Source organism: Lutjanus erythropterus, chromosome 23 (genome assembly GCF_056507025.1).
Source record: "Lutjanus erythropterus isolate fLutEry1 chromosome 23, fLutEry1.hap2, whole genome shotgun sequence".
NCBI lineage: Eukaryota > Metazoa > Chordata > Actinopteri > Lutjaniformes > Lutjanidae > Lutjanus > Lutjanus erythropterus.
This window is the reverse complement of record NC_139339.1, coordinates 10,215,765-10,237,957: the sequence shown is the minus strand read 5'-3', so window position 1 is coordinate 10,237,957 and position 22,193 is coordinate 10,215,765. Positions and strand designations below refer to the sequence as shown.

The 22,193-nt window shown below is 39.2% G+C and overlaps 1 protein-coding gene across 1 annotated transcript in view; it reads left to right on the top strand.

Annotated features, from left to right (window-relative positions):
• LOC146305604 (glucosidase 2 subunit beta-like) overlaps positions 1–22,193 on the top strand; it is a 174,877-nt gene that overhangs the window by 20,358 nt on the left and 132,326 nt on the right. The window contains exons 7-8 of the mRNA XM_084712707.1: positions 4,905–4,971; positions 11,971–12,049. Of these exons, the coding sequence (XP_084568833.1) occupies positions 4,905–4,971; positions 11,971–12,049 (146 nt within the window). The remainder of the gene's footprint in view (positions 1–4,904; positions 4,972–11,970; positions 12,050–22,193) is intronic.

Sequence of the window (22,193 nt, the reverse complement as noted above, 5' to 3'; positions counted from 1 at the left end):
TTCCTCACACCTTTAATTGATGATTTCACACATTGTTCATTAAGCCAATGCAAAGTTCACCACAGGTTTGGGTAGAAAGATGTCTCAAACTGCAGTACCCCAACAATACCAGCAGGAAAATCACTTTGTATCGTATCGCATCTTGTCAATTGTGTCAGTTGTTCAGTAGAACATAATTCATTGTCTGTCCATTTAAATCTGAGAATCTTGCAGTTTCATCTCAATCCATACATCCATATTTGATATGATTTAATCATGTCGCTCATTCAGATTTGAATTCTGATATCTGATTGGTAGGTGCAGAATGATCTGTCATTGTCAGAGCCGTATTTCCCCAGCAGTGGTAGACCCATAAATGATAATTAGTTGTCACATATGTCATTTTGTATTTATGAAAGGTCTCCATACCCCTTTGAATTATTTGTGTCACTAGCAATTCATAAACCACTCTGCAGAGCAACAAACGGCACCTTGTTCTTACCAGATGGCGTCAAACTGACCAGAACATTTTGATGCATGAATAAGAAAACCACATGAGCACTGATTTGGCAAAAGAAGGTGCGACACTTAAAGTAAATCCTCACAGAATAACAAACGCTTAAGCCTATCAGTTCCCTTGCCATACCTTAGCCTAAGGGAGATCATTATTGTTTGTAAGGGGAGATGATTATTGTTTTTACCATATTAATAAAGTCATTTGACTAATTATCAGAGAAGGCCTAGAGGCACAGACTTATTAGGTAAGTGCCAATTCCTGAAAAATACAACATAGTTTAATCTGAACCTGACAACCTCCCCTCAGCTCATAAGATCATGCTAACTCTGCTGCTGAGTTTAATGAATGACTCATACCACAGTCAGATGGGTTTGCAGTGTGTCTAACTTTCCTCTTAAAATACAGACCTTTGCTGTTCTTACTTTGGCTTCTCTCTGCTGTTCTGACACATTTAGGATATGTCACATTCACCTTGCATGGGCGTTTCACTAGCAAGCTTAAATGTAGGACTTGCAATATCTCTTAATAAAAAGCTGCAGTCTAGTTAGCTGAAGTTACTGTCAAACATTCTTCTTTATAGATTAATGTTAAAACCCGAGTCAGTGGCATATTTGTTTCTAAAGGCAATATGTTTGATCTGTGCAGAGCTAGTTGCTGGAAATTGTGAACCATTACAGATACTTTCAACATCTCTGTGCAATATGTCTTGTGTTTGAAGATGTCTTTGTATATTTGTGTTTAGCCCTATAGGTACATGTGGGATTTTTGCATAGGGCCGATATTAAGAAACATGTAATATGCAGTGAACACGGAATATTTGTCTCAGAGGATTTCAGTAGAAGTTCCCCTGAGGTAACCTAGATGCAACAGATCCAGTGCCAAACATTTCATGTTTCTTTCATGTATACTCTTATTTCTTCCTGCAATAAGAAATAAAATGGGACCCCTGAACTGCTGAAAATATTTTCAGTAAAATAAACACGGATGAGATTTGTGATTTACCAACATGTTTTTCTCATTTTTTTTTTTTTTTTGGGGGGGGGGGGGGGGGGGGGGGGGTTATTTCTTTCAATGCATGGTGAATATTAACTTGCAGTGCCTTGAAACTTGAAATAGGCAATCAATCTTAGTGAATATTAAGCAGTCTTTTTTAAATTATACTTTTATTAAAGCCTAGATTGTTTTGAAAAGCCTGTGTATCTAGGAAGTCCCTGCTCTAAGGTTAGCCACTAAACATATTTACATTCATGATCTGTGTTTTCTATGTCTTAAGTGGAAAGACGAAGTAAGCAAAGGCAAACGTTGCAAAACAAATCATGTTAATTTGTCTTATTTGTAATACATATCCAATACATCTTTATAGGTACACAACAGAATGAGTTGATTCCCAGTGACTCCCAAAATATGACTGGTGTAGGCTCACTAGATAAGATATTTTTTTTCCCAGGATGCTGAAGGCATGGCCCGCCTTACTCTGCTTCTCACTGGCTGACCTTGATATTCTATTCAATCACCCTCCACATGCTTAAACCTTCCCAACCCAATTATTACCCAGTCAGAGTCAGAGTAGGGCAGGACCTTGCTCTCCTGGGAGACTAACTTTATAAAACAGTGAAAGATGGTTCAGGCAACAAAATATCCTGTTAGGTTTAGAAAAAGATTGTGGGTTGGGTTAAGATAAGTATAATTAAATGCCCACAAGAGGTCGCGGGTTAACAGTGAACATAAATATGGGTTGCAGTAAACTGCTTGCATAGACGAAAGGTGCTTGTTTTTCCGGTGAGAACAGGCTGGTCATAATCTCTAAGTTGTTAAAAATGTCCTTGAAAATCACTTAAAGTATTGACATGTGGGAACCTTGAGAATCTAAGCAACTGTAATCACAACCCTGATGAATTTGTGAATGCCTTTAAAGCAGTAAGCCAATGATCTTGTACACTTAAACGTTCTTACTGTGCCGCAGTGTTTTCTGAATACGATGCACTATCGGAATCTGCTGTAAACCCACACCTTCCGATGCACCCCGAAGGTTGAGACACTCATTTGCAGATTCTATCTTTACACTATCTCCTTGTCTTCTGAAAAGTAGAAGTTCAGTGCAACACCTGCAGCCTTTTGATCCATTTCCATCTCAAAGCATTTTCTCCCCTCAGAATGGGGTAATTTCCTGCCTGGAAATATTGCTTAATAGTGTATAAAAGAAAGCAAAATGTGTGTTTTGTAAGCCTCGGAGTGCAGAGCCTACAGTAACAAAGAAAGCTGTGTGTGGATAACATGGTCTGTAGCTGAGGCATAGATCTGCAGTCTCCTGCTGATATGTTCCATTTTCTCTGTTCTCTTTGTGCCTCTCTTATTTTACGAGTGTGCTGTGCTATCGCCAGGGCAACATGGGTGGATGAGTGATGGTGTCCATTAGTAAACATAGCCCCCTATATGTGCCATCGGCCTAAAGAGCCGACGTCTTGAACCTTTTTTTTTCACCCTCCTACTCTCTCCTCACTTATTTTCCACATTCTTCCCCACTCTTCCTCTTACCTTTTCACCACATTGCCCCCCGCCCCCACTCCATCTTTTCCTCTCTCTCTCTGCCTTCCTCTCCTCCCTTCTCCATCTATCCTCCTTACGGTTGTTTTTCATAGCTACAGCTCCGCAGTAGAGGGAGGGATGAGACCATTTCTCTTCCTCCTTTGTGCACTCATTTTCGCGAGACAGAGCGACTAGAGGACGGGTCGAGAATGTCAAGCATTAGGTTGGGAATAGAGCGCTGTTCAAACAAAAGAATAGGCCACTAATATGACAGATGCTGGGTGTAGTGCAGAGGAATATTAGCAAATCTGGAGGCAACAACGGGGTGAGGAATATGGCTTCTCCATAGACCTTTGCTATTCATTTAATGACTTTTGAGTATTACATAATTGGTATTTTGCTGGCCAGGAAAAAATAAGATGTACTTTGTAACAAAATACTTAAAGAGCATGTATTAGTGTATTTGAAATGCTTAAAATACATTATTTAATTTGTCATTTTATTCTCAAATAAAACACATTTTTATCCCCAGGTTTTGTCACAGTCTTAGTCAATTAGCAAACACATATGCTCTATAATTATTAAATACACTTACTTGCAAAAAAAAAAACCCCAACACCTCCTCATACCTAAATGAGAGAAAAGGTAGATTGCTAATGATTATAATTGCTACGGCCACTAGAGGTCGCTGTCTAATAATAAACATTAATAAGCTGCTTGTACAGACGCCCTATACTGTACAGCTGCACCACCCAGCATGCAGCTCTGAATATACCTCCAACATATCCTGATTGGCCACTTCACATCTATAATGTGGCAAATTAGCAAAGCTTATCTTTTGAATGTAGCAGGGGGGTTAAGGTCTGACTGAAGCTCTGTGATAATCAGTTTGTATAGAATGTGTTTTTGTGTTTTCAAATCACAAATTACTAACATTTTAATTAAATACATTTCATGTTTTGTATTTTATTTAAATACATTTGATGGGCAAGTATTTGTAATTTGTAAAAAAAAAAAAAAGTATGATGTATTTGTATACGATCTTGTACCTTTCTAAACTTAAAGAAAAATAGCTTCATAAATATGAATTTAAGGTTTATTTTGGTAAAGCTGGGGTTCAGATTTTCTGTTTTTTTTTTTTTTTTTTTTTTACACCCCTACAGCACACACTCAACACAGGCGCTCTACTGTACACTGGGAAAAAAATGCTAATTTCACAATTAGCTTTTCTGTAATTAGTACGGAGAGGTAATTGCGGCGGATGCGCAATTAGCATTATGTAAAGTGCTTTTCCCCAGACTTAGGGGCCAATCAGTTTGCCCCTTTACATTCTCCGTTCTGCTGATGATGTGGGAGATGCTTAGTGCCAAGCATAAGAGAACTTCCTCTCCCTCCCACTCCAATGAATGCGATTCACAAAATGAATCAGTTGGGGTCACATGCTCGCTGGAAAGGGGGTTGAGGAAGTTTTTGCGTCTCCTTTTCATCTGCCTGTGAATATGAATGGAGAAGAGGGAAATCACTGTCATACCAGCCGTTACAGCACAAAGCCTCCTGATTGCATTCTGGACTCTGACATGCTTTTTTTTTTTCCTACAGGGAAACCAAATGTTCTTGCACAGCGTGACTGACTCATTGCCTGATTGCCCAAAAACCTCCATCCTCTCCACCCCCCGCCTTCCCCCGATCCCCCCCCCCCATGTTTTTAAATCCAGCTCCAGCTCTGTCCTTTTCTCTATCCCTGCCTCTCAGTTTGCTTTCAGATGGATTAGTGTTTATAGCAATGATTGGCGATTAAAGAGCAAATGCAACATAGCTTTGTAAAGATAGATGTTAATTCCATCAGGTAATTTCGCATTAACCCAAGTATTTTTCTTTTTAGGTCTCAGACATCAGAACAGCACAGTAACCAGCATTTTCAACTTACTGGACAGCAATAAAGACGGCAGGTAACTGACACACTGATTATTTCATCATTGACAGTTGAAAACTTTGTGGCTCAGGGGCTGTATTACAGAAAACTCTGAACTTGCAGATCCTGTCTTCACTGTTTGGTAACCATGGTACTATGACACTTAACTTAAGATAGGAAATGTGTATTACACAAGCATCCTAACTTTCCAAAATCTTAAATAAACTCTTCAAACTTTAGGACAATTGTTAAGATGTCCTAACTTTCAGTTTTCCACCAGGTAGCAGTCACTTTCTCACTGACTAGCTAACTATAGTGTTAGCTAACAGTTGCTAATGGTGATTTTCACTAACAGTGACTAATGTTAGTGTTCTCCAACAGTAGTTTTTGCTAACAGTAACTAACGGTAGTCTTTGCTAACAGTGGCTAATAGTAGTGTTCGCTAACAGTAGTGTTCGCAAACAATAGCAAACTGACGTGTTTGTTAATAGTGGCTAATGGTAGTGTTTGCTAACAGTAGGTAATGGCAGTATTATATGTATGTATGTATATATGTGTATATATGTATATATGTATGTATATGTATGTATATGTATATATATGTATATATATATATGTATGTTGTATAATAGTAAACAATGATGGCAAAGGTTTTTAGATATTAGAGTTCCACTCATTCCTTTTTTTTTAGGCTGCAACTGATATTTTGTACTGAAGCAATTTTTCCCTTTGGGATTTTACTCTTGCCCGGGTGAAAAGACTTCTGTCACAGTATTTAGATTGCTCTGAAATCCAATATTAAAGAAATTCTTAAAGAGTATTTGCTCCCAGTTTGGGCTTTTCTCCTCCTACTGTGCCGTTTTAAAAATGTACCAGAGTGGGCATGAAGGCTGGTGAGTGTGGAAAAAAAGGAACAAGGTTGAAGGTTTCAAATGTGGCTCTATGTTTCCTTTTTTTCTAACATATGATCAACTGTCCTTGAACATTTTATTCTTCCAGCTGAACTGCTTGTAACTTAACCATTGGATGCCAAAGTGAGCAAGGTTTAGTGAAATGAATATAGCTGTAGCACATTTTGTGCTCAAATGGTGGTGATATGACTGATACTGTAATCTTAAGAGTAAGACTGACAAAATACAAGTTACCAAGTCAAAAAGTAGAGCTATCCAAGGATCTTGCAATTCCTGATGTTAATGTTTAATTTTAGGACTACAACTAACATTATTTTCATTATCAACTGTTTATTCTGTAAAATGTCAGGAAATAATGAAAAATGCCAATCAGTGTTTCCCAAAACACACAGTGGTGTCCTTGAATGTCTTGTTTTGTCCACAACCCAAAGATATTCAATTTACTGTCAAAGAGGATGAAAGAAACCAAAAAATATTCACACTGAAGAAGCTCAAAGATAATTTTGACTTTTTCCTGTAAAAATGACTAAAACCAATTAATCAGATATCAAACTAGTTGCCAATTAATTTAATAGCTGACAACTAATCATTGTAGCTCTATTTAATTTAGTTCACTGAGGTTAAATGGCGAACTCAGGTAATTAATTTAACAGATAAAAATGCACAAAAAATGAAAAGCAACTGTCTTGTAGGGCAGGTATTTAGATTTATAGACAAGAATATTGATAAGAAGATCTCATGTTTTGAAGTATGAGGTGTTCTGAAATTAAATACTAGAAATTTAAAGTTTAATTAACCCAAATAAATAAAACCTGTATATTTACGTGTAGTTAATGAGAAAAGATGACACTGAAAAAAATGAAAAAGTTGAGGCAATCTTACTTGAATAATTTTTTGAGTTTTGAGCTCTCAAATCTTTGAGTTTTAGAAATCCCCCCAAATTTATTGAAATGAAACTGAATTTGTAATAAATAAATATTTTCAATTGCAACCATTTAATTTGCAAGCACCAAAAAAGTGGCAAATTCACCAAACAAATTTTGAAATACATTTTTTGGGGGTTTCTAAACCTCCAAGATTCAAGTTTATCTAAAGAAGAAAATTAAAATATCTCAAGAAAAGATTATAGGTCAGCAAAACCTCATTAGCTTTTTTCAAAAATGAAAGGTTTGACTTTGATTCAAAATTCAAAACTCCGGGGAAGGCGGTTGCTTTGAAATGATGAGTTTTCTTAACTTCTTTTCTTTTAACAGTGGAGTGGATTCCACCTGATTCATGTATGATTTTTTTTTTTACAGTGCACTTGTGCATGGAAACAAAGACAGTCAGATGTGAAGAATAGAACCTGTAGTTTCTGTCAGTGAGGATAAGGGGAGTTATGGGAAATATTACCATGTCAGATGGGGCAACAAATTCACAGAACTCATGTTCACTCACTTGTAATTCTTGTAGTCCTTTGAGAGAAATCCAGCTAAATCAGCAAAGTGAAACAAAAACAACGTAACAGATGAGAAAGATAAAGAAGATCCATAACTCTGGATTCATATAATGACTCATATTTTTACTCTCACATTTATTCTTATCTGATATTGCTCATGCTTTAAGATAAGTGGGTGTTTCTTCAGTTCAAATCAATATGTATATGTTCCACACTCATTAGTTCCACCTTAACTCGTGATGCAGTGAAGTCTCATCAGTCTGAGTTGGGTGCACACATCTCATTCCCTGAAACTCCTACACCTATTTGTTCCGCAGCAAACTTCAAAAAAAGTAATTCATTGCCGTATGTGCATTGTTTAATCTCCAAGTCCCGACAGACCCACTTGTCACCCCCGCCCCCGACCCAATCCCCCAGCTTCCCCTCAGCCACCCGGGCTGACTAACTTGCTGTCGTGAGCAGTGTTTAACCTCTGCCAGCTTTAAAGAGAATGGCATCCATTTTGCTCTAAGGCAAAATGCTTAAATTTGCTGGTGGCTTGCAGAAAAAAAAAAAAAAAAAAAAAAAAAAAGAGGGAGCGCGTGATATCCAATGAGCCTGTCCCCTTCATGCTTTTTCTCCGCTGCTATCCCCACCCTCGCTTTCCTCACCTTCCCACACCACCACAACTGGAAAAGAAAAAAAAATCAATACTGCTTAAGCTAACTGGGCATATTCTCCCAGAAAGGAAGCGGGGCCGGGCATAGTAAAATGAAAGCGCTATAAAACATATGGCTGCATCGAGGACGAAGTGCTTGTGCAGCGATTTTCCAGGGAGCGCTATGTGCCCACTTATGCATTCCTGCGCCTGGATGTGTACCATTATTCAGCCCTTCTGCCCCCCCCCAATCCCCTCGCCCTTCCCTCCCCAGCTCTGCCTCCATCCATCCACTCTATCCCCTCCATCCCAGGCGGTGTCTCTCCACGGGGCTGCGCTTAAACAAACACATTACTAAGCTGAAATATCTGCAAGTGCCCGCTTATTTCTGCACGGCCATTGTTTCAGCCCGTCAGTCAATGGGATTCGGTGAGCTCGCCATCTCGGGGCAGGACATGTATTGATGCCCATTTGAATAAAGCTGTAGGTGGAGGCTTTGTATATGTATGCTTCATCACCATTTTTCCTGAAAGGCTCCGCAGCTCACACGCCCAAGTGTCAAGCTTGATTTAGTCGCCGTTATGATAAATGCAAAGTCCAAAGTCACCGGTATACCTGATGCTTGCACATTGCCAGGCAATTTGCTGACTTTGAACCGGATTAGCATGCACATTGCACACTCTTTATCTTGTACAAAAAAGCTCTTGGCTTTGTCCCTAATGACACTTAGCAAAACACTACCCCGTTCTTAATCCACTCGATTGGAATTGCTAATTATCTTTAATGCAGATTCACAGATAATTGTTCACTCATTTATACTTTGAACTAATCTCATTTTTGCATCCATTTAGCCACCAATAATTGCTTCATGACAAAAATGCCAACATTTTTTTTTTCATGAAGTTTTGAATCCACTCTGAAATACATAAAAGAATATGTCAGAAGTTAACTGGCTGCTGATAATCATCATAATTGTATTTTAATACAAATATTAACAACTGTGGAAATGTTATTGTTATTGCGATTTGGAGGTTACCAGGTTCTGACCTTTTGGTCACGTCTAGAGCGTGGAGTTAATAGAGTTGCCACCATACCAGAATTTCAAATTTCGTTACAATGCTAGGATTAAAAAAAAAACAAAAAAAAAACTTGATACCTCTTTTGATGCCCTGACAAAAAGAAAAAAAGACACACAAAATAGCATAATTTAAAGAGAAGCAAATGGAGTGTTGCAATTCACAGAAACAACTGCAGTTCAGACACTGAAACATGGATTTGCAGCTCACATTTTGATTCAGGTATGTTGGATTTTTGGGTAAAATCATACCTTGAGGTACAAACCCCAGTTCCAAAAAAGTTGGGAGTGCTGTGTAAAATACTATTCAGCCTATATTCTATTGAATACAGTACAAAGACAAGATATTTAATGTTAAAAGGGGACATGTTTACTGTTCACTGTTTAATGTTCACCGGGTTGCATCACCTTTTCTTTTAACAACTCTCAGTAAGCGTTTGGGAACTAGCTATTGAAAAGTTGAAGGTGAAATTATTTCTCATTCTTGCAAGACACACAACTTCAGGTGCTCAACAGTTTAGAGTCTCCATCGTCGTATCCCGCGAGATTCATAATGCACAACACATTTTCGATGGGACACGGGTCTGGACCACAAAAAGGTCAGTCCAATACCTGGACTCTTAAACTACGAAGCCACTCTGTTGTTACGCAAACAGAATGTGTCTTGGTATTGTCTTGCTGAAATCAGTTTTTAATGTAATGCCGTCTAAGCACAGGATGTTTTACCACTCAGTCTGACTGAGGGGGCGTGTTACGGTGGAAAAATGATGTCAACGCATACCCTCTATTGAATGTTAGTGTCGTATTGTTATAAACATCTGTTATCAAAAAAGTATTGATACTTTTGAGAGCTCTGATAATTAGTTAAGGCTCAGTATGAAAGTTTCTTGCTATCAGTTTGTACTTTGTGGGGAAAGAAATCTCCCCCACACATTGGTCAATAAGGTAGCTTCTGGACTTCCTCACCATTATTGCATCCCGAACCACCACACACAAGTGCGACCTACTGTGCCAGCTGGCAGGCAGTTGGCAGCCCAGTGCAGGATTAACTGGTACCAGTATGCTGGCCTATAAATAGAGTCTACCAACTGCTTCAGGAAATGAACCATGATGGAGCCTCCCAAAGGCCCACGAACAGGTTGTGCTTTTTATCCCCTCCTCTCTGTCAGGATTATAAGTGCGTGTGTGTGTGTGAGGAGCGAGTTCTCTAATGTTTATTACCGTCTCTTTCACTCAAACCTGCTGTAGGTGTGCATTGCAAAGCACCTGCCTTTACGATGTCATGGTCTATACTGTATGTGTGTATGAATGTCCTCTGTGATTGAGGCCAAAGCCAGTTTTCTCCACACGTGTTTTCAGAGCCGCAGCCTCGGTGTCGCCTCACAATGGAGAGAGCCATTGTTTTTCTCCAGCACTTACCCCGAGCATTGATCCTCTGTAGTGGAACAAGCTATTCGCTTTGTATGTTTGCCTGCTCTTCCGCTTTTGATGGACTCCCGGGATTGATCCTGGCTATGCAGTCATTATCTCTCCGCTCAGTAATGTTAGTTTAGGTGGAGCCTCTGGAAGAAAGACACCAGCAGGGAAGAATGGCTGAAGAAAAGATCTAAGCGTTCCGGGATAAGAGGTGGTGTGTGTGAATTTTTGATTGTGCCGTGTGTGGCGTTGTTTCCTGCACCGCTCGGAGTGAGATCGGCTAGAAGGACAGAGAATCTGAGTCAGTGCAGTGTTGACTGTGCCCAAACTGACCCTAAAGAATCAGCTCAGCTAAAAATAACAAGTGTTCAACTTAACTTCATATCCGTTAAAACCACAGTCAGACTCCAAGTCTGTTTGTTGTTCAATAGATCTTTTTCACAGCAGCCATATTGATATAAAATAGTAGGGTAAACACAGGTGTTACCAGTGATGCTAATTAAGGTCCTGTTCTCACAATAGCAGCAACCTGACTCTGTTTGACCTTGAATGGAAAGCAACCCTAATTAGTATCATTGGTAACACCTGTGTTTATACTGCTATGTCATATCAAAATGGCTGCCATGAAAAAAGTCTGCAGCGTATACGGTGAAAGTTAACTAGTGCTGCTTTTTTTTCTGTTATCTCCTGAGGAAAACAGAAATGCAGACTGGTTCACTGATAGCTTGTGCACCACAATCCTTGTTTTGTGAAGCCAAAAGATTATACAATTGGTCCAAGAGCCTCATTACAGAAACTTCTGAAGTCTGAGATCCTTTCTTATCTGACAGTTATGATTTCGGGTGCTGCAGAAACATGTTTTCTAACTGCGTTTAGAAAGAAATCCTGTCTTATCTTAGGATGGGAATTCAACTATTACAGAGCTGTCCTAGCTGAAGAATTTCATATTTTAGGATGGCATAGACCCTGTCCTATAATCAAAATAAGAGCCACAAAGATAAGAGGTCTGAAACACCATGAGTTTAAAAATTGCTTTCATAATTTTATTTTTTTTTCTGTAATGACACCCTAAAACAACAATATTTAATACATATTACATATCATGTGAACAGGTTGTTGGTGGTCGAGGTTGGCAGTGGACAAGGCCTCGATATGTTCAAAACATCTCATTAAAGAAATTTAAGTTTAATCCTGTTCCTAAATGTGCTTTAAACTGTGAAGGAATGCTGCAGGGTTTCTATGGGTCATTAAAAAGTGTCAAGTACAATAATCTGAATTTTAGACCTTAAAATGTCTTGAATATGATCAGGTCTTAGAGATCTTAAGAATTAATTCATATTAAAGTTAACATCACTTTTATAAAGTTACATTTGAGAAAAAAATTACGGTGATCATGCTGTAACACTACAAACTACAAAACAAAACCAACATGGAACCCACTCCGCACTAACAATGTTCAGCTCATCCCGAGACTCTATATGGTTTCCTCTATTGAAGAGGAAATTATACTAACTCCCACTGTGGTCGTCTGTGTTTTTTTTTTTCCTTGTACACAACAGTATAACAGTGGATGAAGTCCAGGCTAAAGTGGCACTCGTCCATGATGAGGAGCGGGTTCTCTCTGAGGATGAAGCTGTGGTAAGTTGTCTTTTATTCATACGGTTTATATTAAGATGCTGGCAGGTGTAGTGAGGGGCCGTGGCCTTCACCCAGGCTGAGTATTTTGCTGTAAGCATGAATCCCATCTGATCTTGATGTTCTTGGTTTCCCAAGTTACTAGTTATAAGGCATAATGCGTGTCCACTCTTTTGGAGGAGATTCTCCTTTAATCGCCTGTAATTCTACATTTTCTTCATTGTCGAACAAACAACCTAACCCTGACCAAATATTTATTTTTAAAAATAGCAAGTCATTTCCTAAAACAGCTGGGCACTGCAGATCTTAGCAAACATTACTCAAACAGGAGTAAATAGTGTGTTTGTTTGGAACTATCCGCAGGCTAACACACATTTTGGTGCACTGGTGAGTGTGTGCAGCGCTGGTCGATCTGAGATTGAAATCAAAATGGCAAGCTCACAAATCCACACCAGCAGGGTCATCCATACGTCCACCGTATCAGATCTGCATTGAATGTAAATGCTTTAAAATGTCCAATATTGGCTGCATCAAGCCGTGTAGTTTAGCATTTTTCAACTTTGCCAAACAACAAGCTGATGTAAATCTCCATCCACCTTTCCCTCTCTGTGATATTTGTGTCTTGCTTGGGTTGACTTGTCTGTCTGGGTCCGCTGTTTCCTCCGCTTGTACAACGGGGTCCCTTCCACATTCATTTGAATTCTGAACAGGACGAGCACAGTTTCCCAACAGTGATTTCCCCTCAAGCTGCGATGTGTGAGAATGCGGCTGTCTGTTTCACTTTAAACTTGTTGAGCCTCCCTCTTACCAGGCAGCAGATATCAAAATCTCTGGCTGTAAACAAAATGGCTAGAGCTCAGTTTTTTCCTCTTCTTCTTCTCCCTGGTCCCTTTTCTACTATAAATGGCAATTGGTATGCGCAATCACATACACAAGCGCACAAGAAATAAAAAGTCTGCTGGTTTTCCTACTGCAGGGCAGTAAAAGTTCAGCTTGTGAGTAGGTTGTCACATTGCTGAAAATGTGTTTACAGAGATGTTAAAAAATTTCACAAATTAAGTTTATGGTTGGAGTAGAAATGTCCTCCACTGTTGCTTTGGCTTAGTAATTTTAGCTGCTGTACAATGTCTAACTAGAGGAATTGTTTGGATGTTGTGGTGTTCGCATATAAGAGAAAACACCTAAGCACCACCAAAGCTGTAACCAACATGAAAGCCTCGCGGATGGGAAAAAATCAGTGCTCATTTGTTATTTCTGCTGGCTAACGGGGAGGCATTCCTAATGAATTCAGCTGCATCTGAGGAGGATGAATCAGTATGAATATGCATGAATATGAAAATGTGTACTTAACTGCAAACACAACAAACGGTGATCAAGCTGGGCAAATTAAACAGGGTGCCATTGACAGTACTTAACAGGCAATTTACATTAGAACTGACAAGCGGCCCTGTGTTAGCACCTTAATCAAGGTCCAAGGGCAGCAACAGTTGCACCATACGAGAAGTTAATTCTGTGTACGCTCTTAGAAATAAGAGTTCCAAAAGGGTTCTTTCTGAAGGGCTGAGGTGCTACCCAGAACCACGTGCTTTTGAAGAAGCCTTTTTGAATAGGGTTCATTAAACCTTCTTTGTAAGGCAAAAAACCCTTTAATCCAAAGAACCTGTTCATCAAGGGTTCTTTGTATCCTAATGAAAAAGGGTTCTAAGCAGAACCCCCTAGGTGGGGTCTAGACGAAAACCTAGGAATATGAAAAGGTTCTTGGTAGAATCCCCTTGGTGGTCTCTAGATTAAGGGTGGCTGAATGCTTGTTAGGACTTCTTGGGGTTCTTGGTGGAACTATTTTACCAAAGGAGGGTTCTCTGTAGAAACTTCTGAAACTTCTAGAAACCACAGATGGTTCTAGGTATAACCCTTTATGTTGCTATCTAGGTAGAACTCTATAGAATGGTTTCACATGGAACTTTTACAAAAGTTTATACCAGGATACAAAAGAGGCCAACCTAACCCTGTAGGTTGGGATCTAGATAGAACTGTCTGAAGGCCTTGTCCTGGTTCTTGAACTGGTTCCATTCAAGTTTCTTGGAACTTTGGTGCTATGTAGTGAACCAGCGCTGCATTTCCACCAATTTTTGCAGGCGCTTTTGTAATCAATGTTGTCGTCAACAGAGGACATTGCACAACAACCTCTAGAATATGACACGCCCACTTTGGTCCCCAAGAAGAATTTGCTATTTTTCGGTTCCAGCTGGGAACCAACTTTCCAGGTCCTGAACCAGTTTCCTTTTGGTCGAAATGCTCAGAATGGTTCAAAATTAAATGTTTGAAACAGAACAGGGCCAGTTCCATGTTGGTGGAAAAGACCTATGTGAGTGTTCCAAGTGGAATAAAATATTCTACCATTAACCAAAAAGGTTCTCCTCTGGGGACAAGCCAAAGAACCTTTTATGGTTCTAGTTAGCAACTGAATTTCTCAGAGTGACTGTGAGGGATTTAGATAAGTGATTTTGCCTCAAACCCATCTATTGATTCTTTGCTTTACCTCTTTGACATTTCTATCATCAGAAGTAAGTTTTCTGGCGACTATAGTATTGGAGTTATATGGATATACAGCCAGTACATACCCTAAATATGTGTAAATCCTTTCAGGCCAATGAATACATGATGTTGTTGAGAGAACACAATAACACTGAGTTTTCATGCTGCTTTCTTTTTGAGTGTATGTGGACAGAAAGGAAAAGAGACTTATTTCCTCATCGGTGTTCAGCTGTAATGTCTGAAGACCTTGATTACTTTTCTTCTGTCAGACTCAGGGATACAGCCGTATACATTATATATATATATATATATATATATATATATATATATATATATATATATATATATATATTTTTTTTTTTTCGCACGCTTATTCAATTTGTGTCATTTTCACACCTTTTTATTAGTTTCCCCCTTCTTTTTCCTCGCTCTTAAGAAGCTTTGGCCTCTACAGAAAATTCAGTTTCCACTTCAGCGGCCCAGATAATTCAAGAACAGAGAGGATTTTCAGGAGAACAATTTGATGATCAAAGGAGGCACTCCACTCGGGAGGGAAAAGGGATATTCTGACGTGGCGCTCCTTCAGTATTCTATCATTATGTTATAGCCCTCCATTCCTGTAGAAACCACTGTTAATACAGATTCAAGTTCGCTTGCATTTACAGCATAATCATAGGTATCCAAGAAGAATGTCTTGCCATTGTTGGAAAAAGTGGCGTCATTTTGTCAAGTATTCTCCTCTTTCAAGGCACAGAGACCTGGACAGATATAATTTCAATACTCAAACCCAAGGAATTTGCACTAAATCAATGCTTAGAAAAAAACCTTGCAAAGAGAGGACTGTCCTCTCTTTTGGCATTAACCATAGGACAATACATTCTCAGAAGCACTGATGTGTGACCAAGCTCGGACTGTGGCTGTGTGCTGGGGAACAGAGCTGCAGGAAATTGCCTTCTCTCAAGAAATAGGCATTTGTGCAGAGGTGAATTTCACTTATCCATCTACTACCCACCTGCCTCCCCTCAAAGCCCCTTACTCAGTGTACCAGAAACGGAGAGAGACTGAATACAGAATGTTTTTCTTTTTCTTTTGAACAGGAAAATGAACAAATCCCCTGATTAAGAGAAAGTCTTTGGTGTTCACTCACCTCTTGATGGTGATAAGAAAAGAGCAAAGATAGAGGAGTCTCACTTTTTTAAAGGGTGTAGATGAAAAACATTGCTGTCGGTGCTTGATAAGTCGGGAATTCCCCATTACTGTTTGCTACTGGTTATGAGAATCTTGCTTGTTTCACAGTTTAATAATATTGTCTATACCCCTGGGGTTCCTATATATAGTAGAAGAAGTTGGCATTAGTTGGTAACAAGGCAGAAATGAAGACACTATAGTTGGAAGGTAGTGGTGCATGGACAAAAGGAAAAAACAGAAACTTAAAGATCTCATTATAATGAACTCTGTGGCATCTATAACTACCTTCAAGATCCTGCATGGTATAGTGCCATCAGTGCATTTAAGTTGTATTGTATTTTCATTCACACTTTAGAGTTGGAGTTTGTTATTGAGTAGCTGATTTAGTGGCTGTTCTGGAGCTTTTGACCATAACACATGATCTTTATGAGCAGATGGGGTTTGCTCCGTTGTCAATGAACATGTACATGCTCAGATTTTTTCCTAATCGCTTTAAGAACCATTTAATTAAATTGTCTCAAAACTTAAAGGCGTTGTACAGATTGAAAACAGTAATCAGTGCTGAAACATTTAGTTGACTTATTGTCAATTGTCAGAAATTTCCAACAGTTCTCATCATTAAGTAGGCGTTTTAATTCACTTAAAAATGACAAGCATTTACAGTGGTTGAATAACATGAATATGTGTTGGGTTTTCTCTGTTTTATATTACTGTTTAATATCTTTAGGTTGTGGACGGTTGTTGAACAAAACAAGTTGTTGACATGGGCTCTGGGAAATTGTGGCATTTTTCACTATTTTCTTAGAAATTTTAAACACCCCAATTAACTAAAGGTAATGCTTTCTATGACACCCATGTCTATAATGCATTATGAACATACTTATATTGAAATATACTCTACATATAGCAATATATACTAAGCACTCGCAAATATCAATGCATTATAACAATAATCATAACACATTATAAAGCACTGTATAATGACTCATAAGGTCAAATATCATAATACTTCATAAAAGATAATGCATTATAATTTTAAACAGATCATAACAGAAATTAAGTAACATAATGTTTCACCAAAAACCGTAGTTGTCATACATAACAGTCATTATAATGCATTAAAAATGGTCATAATATGTTACAATAAAGCATTAAGGATATTTACAAGTGTTACTCTAATTATAAATTGCTATAATAACAGTTATAAGCAAGCACAAGCTAACACATTATTAGTATGTTTGAAATGGATTATAATGCTTTATAAAAATGGGTGTCATAGAAGAATGAATTCTAACAAAAATAATTTAGAAAAAAGTTGTGTCTAAGTACTACCCATAAAATACTAACAGTTATCAACAGTAAAAACCTTCCCTATACCATTTATCCTTCCTTTTTTGACATTCTTGTGTCACAGTGACAGACTGACAGCGTCCCACAGAGATTGAAAGCACCTGCAAAGCAAGCCGGCTTGACGTGACTTCACCTTCTCTATCTTGGCAACAACGCTGAGCTCTCTTGATGTTGACAACATTCATTGGTACACAAAAAAAACAAACACCCGGCGCCTCGCGTTGCCCTCCTACCCCTAGTCTCTAGCAACCAAGGTCAGACACTCGGCCCCGGCTCTTCACACCATCTGTTTGGGCTGGTTGACATTTGGCCCTAGCCAACATTGAAATCTCACTTCGGAGGGGGGGCCGGCATATTTGCATTCTGGTTTTGTATCAGAGCTGATTTCAGTTGTTTATTCAGTCACAGTTAATCTTACAGTACACAAATAAACATATAAGAAGCCATACTTTGTATCAAATCACACAAAAACTAGAAATATAAGTTCTTTATCAGACAGTGTTAGACCCTTTATTAGACCCTTATTAGACTTTATTAAAGGGTAATTAGGGACACATTACAACAGAACTGTACCGTAAACTAAAGCAAAATCGCATATCTTCTGTGTCTCCATTTAAAAACAATATGTGAACCAGCCTATCAAACAAAGGCCAAAATGATAGAGGTGAAGGAATATTTTGTCTGTGGATGACCAGCCTAAGAAGGTGTGTTTAAAGTAGCAGACATGTGATTTCACTTTACTTTACAGTGTATTTCTGTTGTAATGTTCCCCTAATTACCCTCTAAGAATGTCTAAACAGGGTCTAATAAAGGGTCTAATGCTGTCTAATAAAAAACATATTATTTCTAGTTTTTCTGGTTTATCTAATTTAATACAAAGTACAACTTGTTATGTCTTATTAGTGCACAGTAAAATAAAGTGCAACCGTTTTTTACCATTTCAAATACAAAAATTAGGATCTACTTTGAATGTGCAAGGTACTAGTGAAGAGAGTGATTTAGTAGTACATATTGAATCAGTGTCTATGCTTTTAAAATACTGTGATATATACAGAATAATGTTTTTTGCCTTGTCCAGATAAAATCCTGACCGTAATTGCGGCACCTTTAATCAATCAAAACAGAATGTCAGGTTACAATTCAAATCACAGCCACATGAATAGGAAGGCAGGCATCACAGTCCAAATCTTGCCTGATGATGTCTCTCCAGCCCCCAGAAGGGGGCAGCAGGCCTCTAAGTTGAGTGCGAGCTAATGGAAAAATGGAAAGTCACATTCACAGGTCATTTAATCTCTTTGTTTTGTCATGGGCTGGGCCTCTGGTGCTGCTTTCCTGCCTTGCTCTCCCGTTCAGAAAGGAACAATTCTCATCTGCCTCCAAGAATTTCCTTTTTCATGCATTTGTGGAGAGGTTTCGTAAGCTTGCAGTGATTCTAGGATTTAATGTGTGTGTTCTGAGGAGAGTTCTGGGCCTGGATGTGACTACAAGAGCAGGATTTTTTTTTTCACTGTCTGTATTTAACTTTATGAAATGGCTTTTTTTAGAGCAATGCATGCTCTTGCGTCACTGCGAGTAACCTAGAAGTTTGATATCTGCAGACCTAAGCTGTACTTAGGATTCCACTCTTACTGAACTGACTGTATGGATGTAGGCCATGATGTTACTTTACAGTGTATGCACAGGCTTCCCACTGCATGCTGTGGTTGTTTGTGGATTATACAGCAGTTAAGGTAAACCAGACACAGCTTACACTGTGTGATCTCAGTAACTCCGATGGTAGAATTAGGTACGTGCTGGCGAGCAGAGTTATGGTAGTAAATACTTGAAGCCATATATGGGTTTTGCATATAATTTTCTGTACTCCAAAAAGATTATAGTCTTGTGTTAAAAGCCTGCTGGGTATATGAGGCTAGCCGGGCTGATGGAAAAAGGGGGTTGTCTGCGCCTTTCCCCCCTCAGTACCATTCATCACCTCCCATCACACGCGTCATGTTTTTGCTTCCCAGCTGGAGTGCTTTCAAGTTATATAATGCGAAATGACAGGCTGAAACCAGAGGTGGAGTGATATGCGGTTTGTAGAGCTGAGGTAGAGAAAACTGACCTGCTAAAAAAACGCTGTAATGTGTCATGTTCCTTTTGAGATAGGAGGACAGGGAGGGGAGGCGGAGGAGGGGTGCAACGAATGGTTTGGGTCGTAACTATGAAAGAGTGTTTTTTATTTGTTTCAGGCTGCACACCTGACACCCCTCAACCTCTTGCTTTGCCCTGTTCCTCTGTGCCTCTATTCTTCTCCACGCTCGTCTTTTGTTATATAACTGTCGTGATTGGATGCGCTTGAGGTCATGCGGGTGGTGCAGGTAATGGAACCAGCGGGAGGTCAAAGGCAAGAGAGGGAAGGAGCAATGTGAAGAGGTGTCGCTTTATGCAGCTCCAACAAGTGCTGACAGAGGAGTCTTATATCAAGACACAGCTTATTTACCTGTTTATCTACACTCTTAGAATTACAGGTGCTAACTAGAACCATAAAGGGTTCTTCAGCATGTCCCCTTAGGATAACTCCTTTTGGTTCCTTGTGGAACATTTTATAAAAGTTCTTCTCTTACACCAAGACCCATCTGTGAAAGGTTTCACCTGCTATACAGAGAACCCCTCTGTGGTGTAATTCTTCCACCCAAAGCCCTCTCTGGCAGTTCTATTCATGACCTTTACACTTTCCTTGGGTACTAACAAGAACACAGCCAAAAGGTTATACCGATAAGCTTTTCATATCAAAGGGTTTTTTTTTATCTAGAACCCACCTAGGGGGTTCTACAGACACCCCTTTTATATTTTGATATAAAGAACTATAAGGGGTACTTTGACTTTGTTCCATAAGAGAATCCCTTTTGGTTCCTGGTAGAACATTTTCACGTGGAGTCCTCCCTAGAGCCCAGCATAAAAGGTTACACCATCCGTGAAAGGTTTCAACTGGAACGCCCTTAGAGAGGCTCTACAAAGAACCCTTCTATGGGCTAATAGTTTCAGCCAGAAACTTTTCTGGCGGTTCTATCAAGAACTTTTCCACCTTCCTTGTATGGTAACAAGAATTCTGCGAGGGGGGTTGTACCAAGTTGTACCACTTAGTTCTGCAGAGAAACCTTATTAAACTGTTTCTTCAAAAGAGGGTTCTTCAGAAGCAAAGAACCGTAGCCCTTCAGGAAGAATTCTTTTGGAACCCTTATTTCTAATAAAATATTTTATCTGCCACTTTTTTCTTTATGTACTTCTTGTTTAGAGTTTCTTTTTGTCAAAATTGTGTTTTTTTATAAGCATCCCACCCAAAATATGAAAAATAATTGCAAAAGATAGTGATTTATAAAAAACACAGAAGACAGTGACAGACTTAAGAAAGTTGAATCACACAGCTGTGTTTGTACCGCTTTGACTCCATCGCTGAAAACTCTGTCTTACAAGCTGTACTGACAAACCAGCCTTAAAGCAAGCTCAAGGCAATCATTTGTATTCTTATCAGCTTTAACCACTTGACAAATACTATTGATGTTGCACCCGTGTAACTGCAGCTCCCAAGAACAGGGTACACACTGTGCAACGAGCTACGTCCGCGGAGAATAGACATCGGTTTCCTCTGGGACAATCTATGCTAGTGCCTCCCAGGTGAATGCATTGATCAGTGATCTTATACTGTATCACAAGAACAGAAAGGATGTTGTAGCAGTGGAAGCATGCTCTAAATACCCCTGAACATTTCAGGAGCATTTTAGGGGGATTATTCTTAAGTTATGCTAATGACAGAAAGTAGATAATCGTCTTATTTTATGTACATGCATTTCTTTTTACAGTATGGTTTTGGGTGAGTGATATAGTTAAAGTTAGTATCACAGCATTAAAGTCCTGGTTGATCCAGCGACACCTGTGGCTGTGATCACAACGAATGCGGCTTATCGAGCAGCTACTTTGCCAGAAAAACAGGAGAAGAGCAGCTGTGCAACCAAATAAACTAGCATGGTGTGTCATTCAAAATTATTGCAACCACAGTCTGATTCCTGCTGTGCACAGTCTGGCTAGTTTTACATTCACAGCTGAGCCCTATTTCTGTAACACGAGCTGGTTTTGCAAAACTCTTGCCAACGACTAAAAGCTAGTCCGACATTTTCTTTCTTGCCTCTTGCTCGGTCACTCTCTCTTTTTCTTCTCTTGGTTTCCTCCTTCTGTGTCCTCTTTGGACGCTTCACCTCTGCCATGAATTCTGTAGAGGCTTGCCCCGCGGCTTCCATTCTGGTTCTGCTCCCCACCAGCATTTCCCTGCTGGGTCTGCACCGCCCGGAGCTTTGAAGCGTCCTCTTCCCTGCAGCCAAAATCTCCTGTTTTAGCAGTGTAAACACCAACACTTCCTTGGAGCTCCAACCTCCTTGTCCGGTGTGGGCAGAGTCAGTTAGCTGCATGATTGACTGTGCTAAGTTGCAGCTAACAGCAGCTGACATTTACAGTTAGCAACAATTAGTAAAGTTATCTGGCTATTTGAAAACTTTGTAAGTCACAGAAAGTTGAGTAGCCACATGACATCAGCGGTTTCACATAGTTACATAGTGCTTTAAAGTGCTATGCACTGAGATCACACTCAGCAATTAATTCACACTATTACAAGTCAGTGTAAGGTTGCAAACACCTTGTCTCACTCTTCCCTTCCAAGTGTTTATGAGAAACCTGCAGTGGATGAGAAACTCATACAAAACACAGAAGATTGCACCTAGAGAAAGTGGTGCCACAGTTCTTATTTTCAGGTGGTTATACAAGAATGAAAACATACATGTAAATATTATATTAATTTCTGCTACATTCTGCCAATAAATTCCCTTAATTCTGACAAACGTAACCTTTAATGTGAAGCAGCAGCAGTAGAAAACGTTGGGTGTGCATTAGCAGTAACTTAATACAGCTCTGATTTGGCTGTAGAGAACAGTAAATAATAAGGCGGATAAGACGGAAATTAGAAACTGGATTACATGCTGCATTGTTTCCCGTGAATCCCTCATATGTGTGAAGAAATTTCAATCCGATGCGAGAGTGAAAAATA